At 41.9% G+C, this 16721-nt stretch overlaps 1 protein-coding gene across 5 annotated transcripts in view; it reads left to right on the top strand.

Moving 5' to 3' along the window:
• PANK1 (pantothenate kinase 1) overlaps window positions 1-16414 on the top strand; it is a 102930-nt gene extending 86516 nt beyond the window's left edge. For all 5 annotated transcript variants that reach the window (XM_058697132.1, XM_058697131.1, XM_058697130.1 and 2 more), the window contains 5 exons: window positions 1193-1446; window positions 6373-6549; window positions 7065-7188; window positions 11089-11214; window positions 14946-16414. In XM_058697132.1, coding sequence (XP_058553115.1) covers window positions 1193-1446; window positions 6373-6549; window positions 7065-7188; window positions 11089-11214; window positions 14946-15005 — 741 coding nt within the window. In that variant the 3' untranslated portion in view covers window positions 15006-16414. The remainder of the gene's footprint in view (window positions 1-1192; window positions 1447-6372; window positions 6550-7064; window positions 7189-11088; window positions 11215-14945) is intronic.
• Window positions 16415-16721: the final 307 nt, after the last annotated feature.

The following is a 16721-nucleotide window of genomic DNA, read 5'->3' as shown; positions in this document are numbered from 1 at the left end:
GCCAACTCATTCCCATTTTCTTTTTTCCCCCTGTACCTGGGAGAATGGGAGTTTTTGTCTCAGAGGAGCATGAAAAGGCACTTTAGGACCACCTCCACTATTAATAAAATAGCCAACATCTTTTGAGCCTTTTGTACATATATTATTATCATGAAATCTCTACAACAACACTGTACAGTGGATATCATCCCCATTTTACAGAGAAGCAGCCTGAGGCTTGACAAGTTCAATAACTTGCCCCACATCCCTCAGTTAAGTGTTAGAGCTAGAATTCAAAGCCAAGTCTATCTAAACTCCAAAGCCCAGGCCTGGGAAAAGGAGAGCTGGATTTCAAAGGCTCAAAGGTGTTTGTCTCCAGCTCCTAGGCTCGCTGTGCCTCCCTAAGGACCTCATCATGTCAAAGAAGTGTGGGATTCTCTCTGCTCTCAGAACATTCTCACTCTCTGCCCTGCAGGGGAGCCCCGGTCTTAGCGATGCGCTCTGTTCGTTTTCTGTGGCTGCTGTAACAAATTATCCCAAACGTAGTGGCTTAAGACAACAGAAATGGATTCAGTCATAGTTCTGGAGGCCACATGACCCAAATCAAGGTGATGGCAGGACCACATTTCCCTTAGAGGCTCTCGGGCAGATTCTTTTCCTTGCCTCTTCCAGCTTCTGGTGGCCATTGGCATTTGTTGGCCTGTAGTGCAGTACTCCAATCTCTGCCTCTGTCTTCACCTGGCCTTCTCCTCTGGCCATCAGCTCTTTACTGTGTGTCTCATAAGGAAACTCGGCAGTGGACTTAGAGTCCACTCAGATAATACAGGATGTTCTCTTCATCTCAGGATCCTTAACTGAATAACATCTGCAAAGACCCTTTTTCAAAATCAGGTAACAGTCACAGGCTCTAAAAATTAGGACATGAACATACCTTTCAGGGCCCACCAGTTCAACCCATGACACATGCTACTGGATGCTTTCCCGGAAAGCAGGCAATTTCCTGTCCCTCATTTCCCACTCTGGGCAGACACGATGTCCGGCAAAGGTGCTTCTCTGGCAGAATGACTAATTACAACCAGATTGCACAACTCAGTGTTTCAAAAATATTGTCATGCTTTTACTGTTAATAACACATTTTAAGTCCAGCTAAAAGCCTACGGGGCTTCCCCGGAAGTGGTCATAGCCTCTCTCATGAGGTTTTGTTCTCTTTCAGATTGCTGACCTGCAGCTCCATAAACTGGATGAACTGGACTGTCTGATTCAGGGCCTGCTTTACGTCGACTCCATTGGCTTCAATGGCAAGCCAGAATGTTACTATTTTGAAAATCCCACAAATCCTGAATTGTGTCAAAAAAAGCCGTACTGCCTTGATAACCCATACCCTATGTTGCTGGTGAACATGGGCTCGGGTGTCAGCATCCTAGCAGTGTACTCCAAGGACAACTATAAAAGAGTTACAGGGACCAGGTAAACATGGTTTCTACTAGAAGAACCTTTCTGTACTTAAATCCAGGCGTCTCTCTTGAAGATCAGTTTGTAAAAAGATTCTTTGTACTGAGTACATTTTTAAAAGAAGGATCTTACGCTCCTCAGCCAACCAGGAAGGATTTATTGCATGATATGTTAAAATAGTAGAAGGATGCTTTATATAAAGGTGAATAAAACACAGTCCTTACCCTGCTGGAAACTGGTCAGGTTGAGGGAAGGATTAGCACACACCAAACTGAAGGCAGTCCATGTTAAGTGCCAAATGAATGGCAGGGACAATAAGAGAGTAGAATCCAGAAGAAAGGATGCTTGGGATGGTCAGAGAGGGCTTCGGAAGAAACCTTCTCTTGGAATTTCCTTGGTGCCTGGCACAGGATGCGTGGCTTGAAATAAATCACCACTGCAACCAGTGAAGCAAACTGGGTTTACAAAAAATGTTTTTTTTTACCCTGAGTAAATGTTCCAGCTGAAAGCCAGAATGGTTGGCACAGGGCACAGGGACTCTGCAAGTGCAACTGACGGGAAGACAGTGCCGCAGCTGCACTTGGGCGGGGTGCCTTGCTTTTAGCGCGCGCACACGCCCAAGGGCAGTTGTGCCCAGCTTCCTGTTCGTAGTGATTCAACAGGGGCAAAAGAATCCAGTGTCAGAAATCTCTGAGAAATGCTAGCGTAAACAAAATCTAGGAAGTTTTTCTTACTTCTAAGTGAAGGATTCGGTGTGAAGTGTTTCTCCCACCAATGGGAGCACAGAAGCCGTTTTTGGAGGAATAACTTAAGGAACCAGTGCCAGGTGGAATGCATGGTTTTGGACATGGTATCAAACCCGTCGTTGTTAATAGATGAAGATATCGTGGAACTTCTCTGGGCCTCAGTGCCCTTGTTTGTGCCACAAAGGGGGTTTTTTCTTAGGTCGTTTCTATGGGCATTTCTAGTGCTGAAATCCTCCACTATTAACTTCCCCGTTAGGAGAAGAGCACTGTTTTTTGGGCGTATTTCTCTGCCCTGTGATGGGTCCGCATTAGTCAGTGTGATTCACCACTGGGGAAGGGAAGATTTAGTCCTCCAGGAGACTTGGGCAATGTCTGGAGACATTTTTTTTTTTTGGTTGTCATAATCGGATGTGGGGTGTGACTGGCATCTAGTGGCTAGAGGCCAGGGACACCGCTAAATATCCTACAAAGCACAGGGAAGCCCCCAACAACAAAAAAGTACTGAACCGCAAAAGTCAATAGTACTGCTGTTGAGGAACCTTGGCATGTGCGTGCGCACACACACACATACACACACACACACACACACACACACACACACTCCGACTGAATCCTGCTTGTGTCCAGAATATCGAATGTTAATCGCTACTCGGCACACATTTTCTCAGTGAGCGTACAGAACTAAGCTTCCTTGCTCACAGAAGAATCACAGCTGTCCCACGACTGTATTAGGACTGTCACGAGTGTCAAAGACAAGTGAATATTTCGGCCAAGCTGGTTTTACCTTAGAGAGTGATCTCCTAATACAAGTACAGTTTTGAAGAAACTACAGACTTCTTCCCAGAAGGAGTCCTTGATTGGTAGGAGCTAGTCCCAAGGTAACAAGCTAAATAAACACTTTTCCTCAGTTAGAGATATTTATAATTTCGTTGATTAACACTTAGCAAATTCATGCATCACAATCACAATTAATTCTATTTTCTCAAACTTGGAAGTTCCAGGAATCTAGATCATCTTCTTGAACAGCTGCTAATGAGCTAATTGTGGTGTTTGGCTTCTATTACATGTGTAATCATGCTCATGAATTCCCATTCTTGGTAAATGCCCATGAATGACCGGTGTGTTGCAACCATCAACAGACCCTGTCTGGATATCCAAGTTACTCTGCAAATGCTTTTCAACCAGTAGTTTTGGAAACATGCTATAGCCGACTAAGGTTCATAGAGAGCCCTTTCGAGGGCTGCCACAGGTAGGGGAAGGAAAGGAAACATCAGTTCTGTGGGCTGCAGCTCTTCCTTGGCCAACCAGAGTTGTTCTGCCAAAGGCTTCCAAGTTACAAAAGCACCGATATAAACTATTATGGTCGGCAACGAACGTCAGTTTGTAAAACACACTTTGGGAATCACTGATCTAAGCAAATGGCTTCAGCTTTAAGTTTACTACTGCTATCGTGAACTGGTGGCTATAACTCCAGGTTTTTGTGATTATGTTATACTCTATTTTCTCAAACATTTTTATTTTTAGGAAGCCACATCATTACAGGAGATCAGTTTCTTTTAAGCATATGACTTTATTATTTTTTTTAATTTTATTTTTTATTTTTTTAAATTTACATCCAAATTAGTTAGCATATAGTACTTTATTATTTTTTTAATGTTTATTTATTTTTGAGAGAGAGACAGAGAGACAGAGAGAGGGGAGGGGCAGAGAACGGGAAACACAGAATCCGAAGCAGGCTTCAGGCTCTGAGCGGTCAGCACAGAGCCGGACATGGGGCTCAAACTCACAAACTGCGAGATCATGACCTGAGCCAAAGTCGGACGCTAACCTGACTGAGCCACCCAGGCGCCCCTTAAGCATACGATTTTAAATGGTTCGTTTCATGTTATGTGTAATTTTATCGCATCCTAGATGAGGCAGTGACCCCTTTTTTGTTCTATTGACGCTACTCCAATTTTATTGTAGAAGCTAAAGAAAAAAGAGGACTTTACAGCTGACATTGTTGGAATGTGCAGATTATTAAAAGGGGAACGTAAAGAATTTTGGAACTTAGGTGGAAGCAATAGCGCAGCTCATCTCATTGTTCTGGAATCTATTTTAAGGGCACAAGCCCTCAGTAATTGAAGGTTTCTTCTCCTTTTCCCTAAAATCCCTCACTACAAGGTTGTTGGTTTTTGGAAAAAAAAAAAAATGATGATGATGCTATTCGACAGCTGCTCCCTGGCAGTATGTTTTTGTCTCCAGTTTGCTGAGGGTCTTACCGTGTCTATGGAAACAAACTGATGTACCTGATCATGAGCGAGAGAACCACTTTGATTAAATCCTGGTTAGCAGGTTGAGGATATTAATAAAGTGCTCTTCTGCGACTGTGCGTCCTTTCCTCCCATCTGCAGCGTGCCAGCGACGCACATGCATGCTCGCTTTCCCCACGCAGCCCCGATGCTTTGTCTGGAGCCACGGGTCATCTTCCAGCCACACAAAGCACTCGTCCGTGTCCACTCATACCAACACATCAGTTGACGAATTGCCTTCTTTCTAAGTCCGCCAATGTCTCCGGTTGCCTAGATTGAGAGGAGGTTGTTGACTGCCTTGATTGACAGGAATGCCTGATGTTCAAAGAAAGGTTATTAGCATGGATGAAAGCAGCTAGAAGCATGAGAAATGACTTAAAAACATACAGAGACAAATCCAGATGGCACGCAAACCAAAAATTGTCCCCACCAAAATATACTAGCTTTGGAGGGCACACTGAAACCGACAACGTGTGTGCCACACCATGTTAAATGTAAATAAGTTTTCTTAGAGGAAATCCAAATGTCTACTGTGACGGACTTGCCAAGGCAGGGATGTCCATGAGATCTTTATTTCCTCCTGCTACTGCACCTTCAGTGTGGGTAGCTGCCTCTGGTGATGCCTAGCTACATAATTTTCCACGAGGAGCTATCGTTTCAATCAAGTATGTATTTTTGTAAGAATCACTATTTAAGAAATATCACATACAGTTTCCTTTTAGATACAACTTAAAGAACTGTGTGCCTGTGTATAATCTGGCACCTTCTTGTTGACAGTTACTGACAGAAAATATAGTTTCCCCTAAAGTTTCTTGCTTCAAATTTAAATTTAAAATGACCTTCACCTCCACTTGAATTTTCTCTTAGAACTAAAAAGCCAGTACCCAAACACACATGGGCTTCCCAGGGCTAGCAGCTCGGGGAGCTCGAGGACAAAACTGACCTAAGCAATTGGCTCTTCTGCATTTGCTCGTCTACGCGGTAGAGTGAAACCCAGGCCTGGGTCAGTGCCTCTTTCCCTGCCCGGAGGTCACTGGTGATAGCTCCACTCCAAGCCTGCTTCTCTTTCTGTCACGTAACGTTGACATTAAGACGCAACTAAATTCATTCTCAACTACCATAATTAGTTTCTAATTTTGTCTAAAGAGACTATTTTAGAAGACTTTTCCCCAAAACGACTGAAAGCTTCTAAAACATAGCTGAGCGTTGAAACTGTTTTATGACCTTTGTTACCATTTTTGACTACTGGGTCGTAAGTAAAATATTAATAACCTTTTCCAGAGTCTACCAGAAAAAAATCCAGTATGTGAGCCATCAGTGGTTTCCGTTTAGAAATTTCTAAGAAGGTTCAATGAGATTATGTCTGCTAGAGGTCAAGGTAAAAGATAACAGCTTCTGGGCAGGCCGTTCCTCACAGCCCTAGGTCAGTCTGGCTCTGCACTTGTGAACTTCGTGTACACAAGGTTTCTTTTTCCAAGTATTTGTATGAAGCTACATTTTTTTTTTCATAGCAGTCATTTCTCTGGTTATTTGCTGCTTTCAGACCACTTTACATAAGAGAGATCCTGATTCGGCCCCATTTTATAGGTGAGAAGACTCAGTGAGATTCGTAGGTTAGTGGCTAGCTGAAGGTCTCACAACGGAAATCAGTGAAAGTCTTTCTCTGGTTTTATTCTTCAATTCAGGGGCAAGTTTTCCTTGGTGTTTCTTTTTAGCCTCTGCCCTTTTTTTTTTTTTTTAATCCAATCTACCCTCAAGCTATTTTGCACCCTCCACAAAATTCAAGTGCCCCTTTGTTTTTCTTCTGTTTTTATTAACCCGTATTAGTGACCTTGTTGTAGTTGGGGACTCGGATGGGCATATCTTAAAGTAAAATTTAAAAATAAACCTTATTGTTCCTTCAGTCTTGGAGGTGGAACATTCCTAGGCCTATGTTGCTTGCTGACTGGTTGTGAGACCTTTGAAGAAGCTCTGGAAATGGCAGCTAAAGGCGACAGCACCAATGTTGATAAGCTGGTGAAGGACATTTACGGAGGAGACTATGAACGATTTGGCCTTCAAGGATCCGCTGTAGCATCAAGGTAGAGACGAAGTAGCTAGGAGCCATAGTGTTTAAACAAGGCAACCTCTCCACCCTGGCCATTCACTTAGTTATTTTTAAAAATGTCAACCCACCAGCCTGGTGCAAGTATCTATGGTTATTGGAGCTCAGACTTGATCTCCCACCCTTTAGAAAGCACTGAGATGTTTAGCCTTTGATGCTTGTGTTAAAATAGGGCAGCTTTGAAAGAAGTTCTGGAAAACTGCAACAGTTTCCCCTGTTCCATTCTTGTCTAATATATCTAGAGAGCATTAAAAAAAATTTTTTTCCCCATTAATAGCCATGCTACTTTGCCCCTATTTAAAAAAAAAAAAAAAAAAAAAAAGGGCAGCCAACCATTCATATCGTAATCCTGTCTGCTTGTAAACCATGGTAGCCAAATCAGGTCATTTGAACTTGAACAGTTATTCATAAGGCTTTCCACAGTACTTTGGTGAAAGCGTGGGACCTGCCTGAGGATGATTTTGAACACTCTCGCTAATATTTCCAACATAGCTTTGGCAACATGATGAGTAAGGAAAAGCGAGATTCCATCAGCAAGGAAGACCTCGCCCGAGCCACACTGGTCACCATCACCAACAACATTGGCTCCATTGCTCGGATGTGTGCGTTGAATGAGGTAAGGCCTTAACCCAGAGAAAGACTTGTGTCATTCCTACACATCATCTTTAGCGGTGCAAAACTGTTGACCCTTACAAAATTGTAGATCCTTGGGAAGCCTGCCCTTTGTCCTAATCACATCTTGTAGAACGTGAGGGGTGTGTTCTGGGAAATGGAAAGGAGCATGTGTCTTATTTTTAAGAGGCACTGGATAATAAATGGTAAGCCATCTAATCATGGAAACCAGGTAAAATTTACCACACCTAGCATTGCCTCTCTGACCATCATTATCACCACGTACCTACTGAAATGTGAGGGAAAGACTGTGCATCCTTGCAAATAACTGCAGGTAAAGTGTTCCCCTTGCAAGAGTTGATATTCTCTCTGCTTTCAGCTTCTTTACAGTGTTGCCTTGTGGCATGGAGTTCAAGCAGCATTGTACAGGGCTATCAAAGCATAGAGAGCTTGCTACAGCCGAGGCCAGCCAGAGCCCCAGGCAGAAAAAGGGGTGGAGCCGGTGACAGGCAAAGTTTTGGTAACATGATTTGAAACACTGCAGGATTCCTGCAGGAAAATAGAACTCTTTTCCTGAAAGACGAGACCTGTAAAGTAGCATGGCTCTCACTGAGTTGTGTTAGGAAGACAAGAAAGGGGTTAGGAACATGTAACATGCAACGGGTAATAGAAGTTATATTAAAGAATCACAGTCGCATCAGTGATAGAGTTCTTAAAAATATAATTTTAATAGAAATACATACAGAAGACGGTCAAATGCTAAGTGTACAGCTTGAATTTTCACACGCCTGTATAACCACCACTCAGATCAAGAAATAGAACATTACAGGTACTGCAGAAACCAGCCCCTGCCCCCTCCTAGTCGAACAGTGGGGTTTTAAACACGGTAAGAGGCGATCTTTATGACGGGTGGTGCCAGCCCGGCCTTTGAGCTCTGGGGTTACAACTTTGAACAGAATATGCCACTGGTCTGTGGCTCAGGGTCACAACTTTTTTAAGTCCCTGTCTGAGATGGAGTTTAAATGAAAGGCCAGGAGTTTAAATGCAAGGCTGAAATGGAAAGAAAGAATGTATTCCAGCCATGTGCCTTTCAAAGTCCACTGCAGTCATGGGACTCATTTTAACAGAGGATTTATTTTTTGACCTTAACCTTTAAAGGGAGTTTTTTCCAGGTAGCCAAACAAAGCCTGACCAATATGTGTGTAGTGGGCTGTCCTCACATACTCACAAAGGTCAGTTGGATGGCAATGTCCCTGCCCCACAGGGTCATAGATGCCCTTTCCCCTGCTTTCCACGCACTTTGAGTGAGCCAGCAGGTCTTTTTACAGAAATCATAATCACTTTAGGGGGAGGTCGACTGGTTTTATTTTTCACTCTTGATCTCAATTTCCTACCATTTATTGTTGGAGTGTAGCAAAAATGGTGGGGTTTTTTTTTTAAGTATGGCCGATGAGAGGAATCACCCACCCGGTGACCTTGGGCAAGGGCTTTATTAGCCGGTGACCTGCCAGCGCAGGCTCCCTGTGGGCACACCACAAAGTGGCAGCAGGGTTTCCTGTCAGAGCCATAGTGTGAGCTCTTCAGTCATTGCTTAGCGTGCTGGAGTCACAGAGTGGAGAGCCCTTGAACTCGGCTACTTCATAGAGGGGCACCACGTTTACAGATTCTAAAATATTTTTGCTGTGATTATTGGAATCCTGTAAAATGCTTCTCCATCAACATCAAACTCTTTATTCATATTATTGGATAGAAAATACAAACACATGGGGCGCCTGGGTGCCTCGGACCCAGCGTCGGACTTGGGCTCAGGTCATGATCCCATAGTTCGTGAGTTCAAGCCCCCCATCAGGCTTTCTGCTGTCAGCACGGAGGCCGCTTTGGATCCTCTATCCCCTCTCTCTCTGCCCCTCCCTTGCTCACGCACCCGTGTGCACACATGCTCTCTCTCTCTCTCAAAAATAAACATTAAAAAAAAAAAAAAGCACATGACACAGAGTTCTAAAGACACCGAAAGAGTATATGAGGAAGTGAGTAAGTATTTCCACCTGGAAATTTCCATTTCCATCTGGAAATGTTAGCCTTACTAGAGGTAGCCATTGTTCTCCACTTTTGGGGTTTTATTCTATCTTGTATGCAATAAAGGAGAAACATTTCCTTCCAAAGGCAGCAAAAAAAAAAACACAACACAGAGTTCTAAAGACACCGAAAGCGTATATGAGGAAGTAAGTATTTTCACCTGGAAATTTCCATTTCCATCTGGAAATGTTAGCCTCACTAGAGGTAGCCATTGTTCTCCACTTTTGGGGTTTTATTCTATCTTGTATGCAATGAAGGAGAAACATTTCCTTCCAAAGGCAGCAAACTCTACAACATTCTTTTTTTTTAACAACACTTTTATTGAGATATAATCTCACTCATACAATTCACCCTTTACATATTATTGTATGTCTTGCTTTGATTGTTTATCAACTTTTTATTATGAAAATTGATAAGCCTACGTAAAGGAGTCGAATGGTATAAAGAACCTCCGTATATCTATTAACCAGACTCAACAGTTATCAAGACTTTGCCACACACACCTTATCTGTTTTCTTCTTCCTCCTCCCTCTGCTCCTCTCTCCTCCTTTTGTTCCTCCTCTCTGTTTTGCTAAAATATTTAAAAGCAAATACCAGACGTCATATCAGCCTAACTCATATACTTCAATATGCACTTCCGGGAATATTGCCTCTTGCTTTTTTACATGAGAATACATGTGAATGTTATATCTTTCCTACTGCAATGTTATTTTTATTTTTTATAAATGTTTACTTACTTATTTTGAGGGAGGGAGGGAGAGAGAGCAAGAGAGCCAGCATGCACCTGAGTGGGGGAGGGGCAGAGGGAGAGGGAGAGTCCCAAGCAGACTCTGTGCTGTCAGCGCAGGCCCAACTCGGGGCTCAGTCTCACCAACCGTGAGATCATGACCTGAGTAGAAATCAAGAGTCAGATGCTTAACCAACTGAGCCACCAATAGCTACCATTGTTATTTGTGGAAGCTTATTAAAACCACCTCCCACCCGTCCACCCTTGGAAACTTTTCACTGTAATTAATGGGCTCATCAACTTACACTGTCAAAACTAGAGACGGTTAAGAGGCCATGTTCCTAGATCCTGATTATTCCTGATAGACTGAACAGAAAATAATGTCAGCTTCCAAGTCTCTCTTCCATTTGACATAAGTGACCATAGCAACTGACTCTGTGAATGAATGGTAGTGACCAGCTTTTGCATGGTAGACAGGCTGAGCTCAGTGTTAAGTGTGTGTACAGAATGCAAATCCACATCCATGTCACCAAAGCTATAAGCATATTTTTCTTTTCCATATTTTAACCCACATGCTGACCAAACAGGATAGTCCACCATACATCCTAAGGGTAGAGACTGGGAGTTGTTTCTTTTTGTATTCCTGGTGTTTGGTACAGAGCAAATGGGGCAAACCTGTTGGATGAATAATAATACCATTGCCGTTTTATTTATGAATTGTTTATAATAATAATTTATAGCTGGAATTTGAGGGATTGGAGGAATGCATAAGCAAATTTAGCTGAATTAGACTCCAATTACAATTTTATATATGTGTGTTGGTAGCTGAATTTCATATCAGACCTAAGTCAATCTAACATAATACCTGCAAACAAGCCCAGTAGAGGTCTCTGCCTCGCCCAACCAGAATCTCACCCTCTCATTCTTGTGGAATGCACTATGACGTTTGTTCAACTTCATCTCGGAAATGCTGAAATAATTTCACTTAAAAAAATTCACTGTTGAAGGTCCTGGGAGCACATGGAGTATGGAACACTGGGTCTTTGCTACATGCTACTTTTATACTATCATTTCATTGTTTTCCTTTCATTTTTTTTCCAGAATATTGACAGAGTTGTGTTTGTTGGGAATTTTCTCAGAATCAATATGATCTCCATGAAACTGCTAGCATATGCAATGGATTTTTGGTCCAAAGGACAGCTAAAAGCTCTGTTTTTGGAACACGAGGTAGGTCAAGTCTACATGGACTTAGTCATCCTGCGTGGAGTGTATTGGGTGTTGTCTAACTTTCGAGTGAGTCCCTCCGTTTTAAAATTGGTCAAATAGAAAGAGTTGCCATTTAAACTTTGCACTTAGACAAAGGATAAAGAAGAACTATATATAAAATGGAAGCTTTCTTCTCCAACAATCAGGACTTGTAGTTGGTTAATAATAATTTTAAAAATCAGGTAAAATGGGTAATCATTAAAAAATATCTCTCTACTTTAACCATTTTAATATAAAATGTATAAATGTTCATTCACTCACAAATTTTTCAGTGTAGGACCAAGGTTTATTTTGAGCATGGATTGGAACTGGAGCATGGATTTCTGCTGATTGGAACTCTGCTGTTTTGCTTTCTGTTTTTTTTAAAGTTTATTTATTTATTTTGAGAAAGAAAGAGAGAGAGAGAATCCCAAGCAGGCTCTGCACTGGCAGCGCAGAGCCCAACTGGAGGCTCGAACCCATGAACCATGAGATCATGATCTGGGCTGAAGTCGGAGGCTTAACCGACTGAGCCACCCAGGCGCCCCTGCTGTTATCCTTTTTTTCATAATCTGCAAGTATTATATAGCTTCTTTGATGTCTGATCTGTGTCTTTAAAATGGATTAAGAAATTAAAGATACTTATGAAGCAATTTGTTTGCATAATCCTAGATTTTCTCCTCAACCTTTCATATTTGGTATCCACCTACGTAGAGAGGTTTGTGACTGCTTTTTTCAGTCTTTTTCAAGAATTTAACTGGGGGTTCCTGGATGGCTCAGTTGGTTAAGCATCCAACTTCAGCTCAGGTCACGATCTCACGGTTCATGGGTTCAAGCCCCACGTTGGACTCTGTGCTGACAGCTGGGAGCCCGGAGCCTGTCTTACCTTCTGTGTCTCCCTCTCTCTCTCTGCCCCTCCCCTGCTCACACTCTGTCTCTCTCTCTCTCTCTCTGTCTCTCTCTCAAAAATAAATATTAAAAAAATTTTTTTTGAGAATTTAACTGGATTTTCATAGAAGTGTCCCTTTATTTTGTACTCTTTTTATTGGTTTAGATGATACATAATTAAATTAGATTACGACATTAACAATAAAAGTGTCCTAAACAAATCTGAGGATAAACACAGCTGACTCTTGGCAAGCAGACAACTCTGCTGGCAGGAACGGAAGTGCCAGGGCTGCTCAGAGCAGCCTGGTGGCCCAGAGAGGCTGGTGTCCCTAGGCGTTAGCAACCTGTTTGCACAGGAAGCGGAGATCAGTTAATTCAGAGTCCCTTATATGGAGTTTCCATAATTCTATACATCAGAGGTTTCTAACAGTAAGCGAGGGACCTCCCTCTCTTTTGCCCACTTCCTCCACCACCACCTTTAAAATCAGTACTTTAAGGGGCGCCTGGGTGGCGCAGTCGGTTAAGTGTCCAACTCTTGATCTTGATCTCTGCTCAGGTCGTGATCTCACAGTTCACGAGTTTGAGACCCGCATCAGGCTCTGCACTGATGGCAGATGGCATGGAGCCTGCTTGGGATTCTGTCTCTCCTTCTCTCTGCCCCTCCCCTGTTTGTGCTCGCTCTGTCTCTAAATAAATCAACTTAAAAATAAAATAAAATCAGTATTATAGAGAGCGACAGTTTATTTATCACAGGAGGTACCTAATCCCTGGGGTATATTGTAGCAGAAAAAACTTTGAGAGAACCAATATTGCAAACTTGTAATGAATAAGTACTGTGGCATTTTTCTCATCTCCAAACTGAATTATTTATTTGAAAAGTCGCTGATGCATTTATAAGTTACTTACAGTTTTCTAAGCCCATATTTGTTTTCTTAAAGTAGCTAAAGCAATAAGAATTTAAATAGGAAAGACTTAAGGCTTAGTGATAGAACTTAATACTAAAGAAAGCCGGTTTTTTTTTGTTTTGTGTTTTTTCGGCCAACCTATAGCATGGAGTGATAGAACTTTGGGGGAATAGAGTCCGAGAACCTTTACCCCCCTCCCCCTCCAACCAGAGCAGCTCCCTTTTTATCTGCTTGTCTATCGTTTCCACCTAAGGTTTTGTTTGAAAAAGAAGAAAGCACCTCAGCTTTAAAAAGGCAATTAAAATGAAAAAAGAAAACCACTGTTCTAGTTCAGCTAGAGTTGCCATATTTAGTGATTAAAAACACAGGACACAGTTATTTTATCTGGCATTTATCTGTATTTTATCTGGCAACCCTAAGTCCAGATTCTCTTCAACTAAGGCAGAAAACAAACCCTGCAAGCCATCAGGAATTAAAAGCCATCTACAAGGCACATGGGTGTTAGTTGGTGGTAAAATAGGGAGTGAGATCCAACATTTTGGGGAAAGTCATTTCTGTAGGTGAAAATGTAGTCACCTGTATTGGTTTGTACAATCCTAGGCCTCTGTGGACTACAGCTTTGCTTTGTTATGCACATATCGTAACTTAGTCTTTATGGCCAATGAAAGTGGGGCGTTTTTATAGTCCCTTGTAAATATCTCTCAGAAAATTCTCTGCGTTCTGGGGCGCCTGGGTGGCGCAGTCGGTTAAGCGTCCGACTTCAGCCAGGTCACGATCTCGCGGTCCGTGAGTTCGAGCCCCGCGTCAGGCTCTGGGCTGGGCTGATGGCCCAGAGCCTGGAGCCCGTTTCCGATTCTGTGTCTCCCTCTCTCTCTGACCCTTCCCCGTTCATGCTATGTCTCTCTCTGTCCCAAAAATAAATAAAAAACGTTGAAAAAAAAAAAAAAAAGAAAATTCTCTGCGTTCTTAAATTCACTCTGGCTTAGGCAGGCCTTCCTGGAGGACACTGTGGAGAGAGAACTTCTGGGAGGTGCTGGTGAGGTGATTTTCCTGCCCCGCCTCAGGGGTCCTCATTCACTCCTTCTCATTCATTCCACTAGTAGGATTGAGAAGTAGTCAGCTGAGCAGTTAAGAGCACAGCATCTTAACTGACTAGGAGAACTTAGACAATAACTGTACGTCTCCATCTTTGTGTGAGTCTTCGTAAAGTGGGATGATAATAATATTTATCTCATAAAGTTATTGTGAAGATTGAATGAGTAAATTCGTGTAAAGTGCTTAGAACAATTTTTAGCGTAGGAGTGCCTGGGTGGCTTAGTCAGTCGAACATCCAATTTTAGCTCAGGTCATGATCTCACTATTGGTTGGTTCGAGCCCCATGTTGCAATTTACGCTGACAGTGTGGCGGCTGCTTGGGATTCTTTGTCTCCCTCTCTCTCTGTCCCTCCCCCACTCGTACTCTCTCTCTCTGTCTCTCTCAAAAATAAATAAACATTTTTGAAAACTTTTTCTAGAAGAACAATTTTGGGGACGCCTGGGTGGTTCAGTTAAGTGTCTGACTTCAACTCAGGTCATGATCTCAGCGTTTGTGAGTTCGAGCCCTGCATCGGCCCTGTGCTGACAGGACAGCTCAGAGCCTGGAGCCTGCTTGGATTCTGTGTCTCCCTCTCTTTCTGCCCCTCCCCCACTCGCACTCTGTCTCTCTCTCTCTCAAAAATAAATAAACATTAAAAAAAGGAAAGAAAAACAGGTATATCTTCTAAATATTATTATTATTGTTCTACTGTGCATGGCAGGGTTCAGGTTTGAAGTTTTTCTCATCTACAACATTAGGGGGCAGCATTCCCAGAATTATGAAAAACAGGAGGTATCTGGCTGTTTAGAGATAACCGTGCACAAGTTTCCCCATTGCTTTTGTAGGGTTATTTCGGAGCTGTTGGGGCACTGCTGGAACTGTTCAAGATGACTGATGACCAGTAGTGATGACAGTGGATAGAAGAGCCTTCTGTGAGAACAGAGACCTGAGACCTGTCGCTGGAGAAGGTAGATGTCGCTATGGGACGGAAGCCAAGCCATTATGGCAGATGAACCTGCTGGATTTGTAAATAATTTAAAATCCTTCTAGCTGATCTTTTACTCTTGGGTTTTGAGCTTATGATTCAAAATGGGGAATACAAGAGTTTTTTCTGTATACTGTATTTTTAAAACACACACACACACACACACACACACACACATTTGTGCAGAGAGGCCAAACCTATGAATTTTATGCATTAACCTTGAAAAGTTGTATGAGGTTTAAGAAGGACCCGAAGTGTAAGTGCTGTTTATTTTTCTTCTGGGGTTTACTGATCAGTGTGGTAATTTTAACTTCATTTAGTAATTACTCTAGGAGATCTTACCTTTACTTATATTCATCATGACGTTTCATGATTTGCTGTTGGTTTCAAATGAAACTACAAATCTGGCATGCTTTACTGTGAACACTATTTTGTTTGTTTGTTTCTTTACCTTTTTTTTGTCTTGTTTTTTTTCTGTTTGAATGTCTTATGGAGAAAGAGAGTCCTTCCCCCTGTTTCTGTTGTCAGATGACTCCCTCTCCTCTCCAATACCTTTCTTTAATGTAATTGTTTGTACCAATGAAGGGGCTGATCAGCTCACTAAGAGTGAAGCACGAGATCGAAAGCGTTCATGAATTTTATGAGTCAGGCAAAAGTTGAAAATGATATACAATGAATATACAGTGTTTTGTTGGATTTACTTTACGTTAGGTTATATTAAATTGTGTTCTCTGATGAACTGTCCTCATTCATACCCACCATATGAGTGGCAGCAAATCCTTATGCAGGACATTGGAACTTCCCAGGTGAAGTCTCCCAGTAGATTAACCGTTCACATTGGGAGATGGGGGAGAAGTCATGGGTTGACGTGTCAGGTAATAACACCTATTTGTTTTGTACACGTATGTACATAGGAGCTTTGTAACAAGCCATCTTAAATAATAATTTTTTGATTTGAAGTATTTCAAACTGAAAACTGCATTTCAATCTCAGTTTCTAATATTAAAAAAATCATGGTACTGATCTATCTATACATATTTTTTTTCTTTTTTGAAAGATGTCATTGGCACCGATGGGTAACTTTCAAATGAGAGTCTTGTACAAATATTGAAACGCATGAGGTCTAATGACTTAGAACTGATTAATCTTTTGAACTGAGCATATTGTTGAAAGGGATCTTTGCAGGCACTATGATTACTCCGTGGTGAATCTTTCCTTCTCTGCCTCCTGAGCACCATCTTTAATTGCCATATCTTCACGTCTTGGAGAACTCGATGTTAACTGAAGTATTCACTTGTCTGGTTGAAATAAAGCCTGTTTCTGTTGTGATGTGTTTAGTGTATATGTTATTTTCATTTCTTAATCTTCATGTTCATATTATCTGCTTTTGTGCCATAAAATGAGTGTGTGTTGTATTTTAGCTACTGTTCATCTCATAATTTGAGGCTTTCACATAAGGGTGTCTTCAATTGAAGCTTGTAGCTCTAAGCAGGGATTTTTTTAAAATAGCTTTATTGTTCTTATACAACTGATTCATTGCCAGAATATCATTACTATCTTTGGCAGTTCCCCCTCCCCCCAAATTTCAACATTTGGTCATCACAAATACATCTTATCAACTTCCACCTGGCTTTAA

This window comes from Neofelis nebulosa, chromosome 13 (assembly GCF_028018385.1).
Source record: "Neofelis nebulosa isolate mNeoNeb1 chromosome 13, mNeoNeb1.pri, whole genome shotgun sequence".
Lineage (NCBI taxonomy): Eukaryota > Metazoa > Chordata > Mammalia > Carnivora > Felidae > Neofelis > Neofelis nebulosa.
The sequence above is the reverse complement of the archived record's forward strand: the minus strand, read 5'-3'. Positions and strand labels throughout refer to the sequence as shown.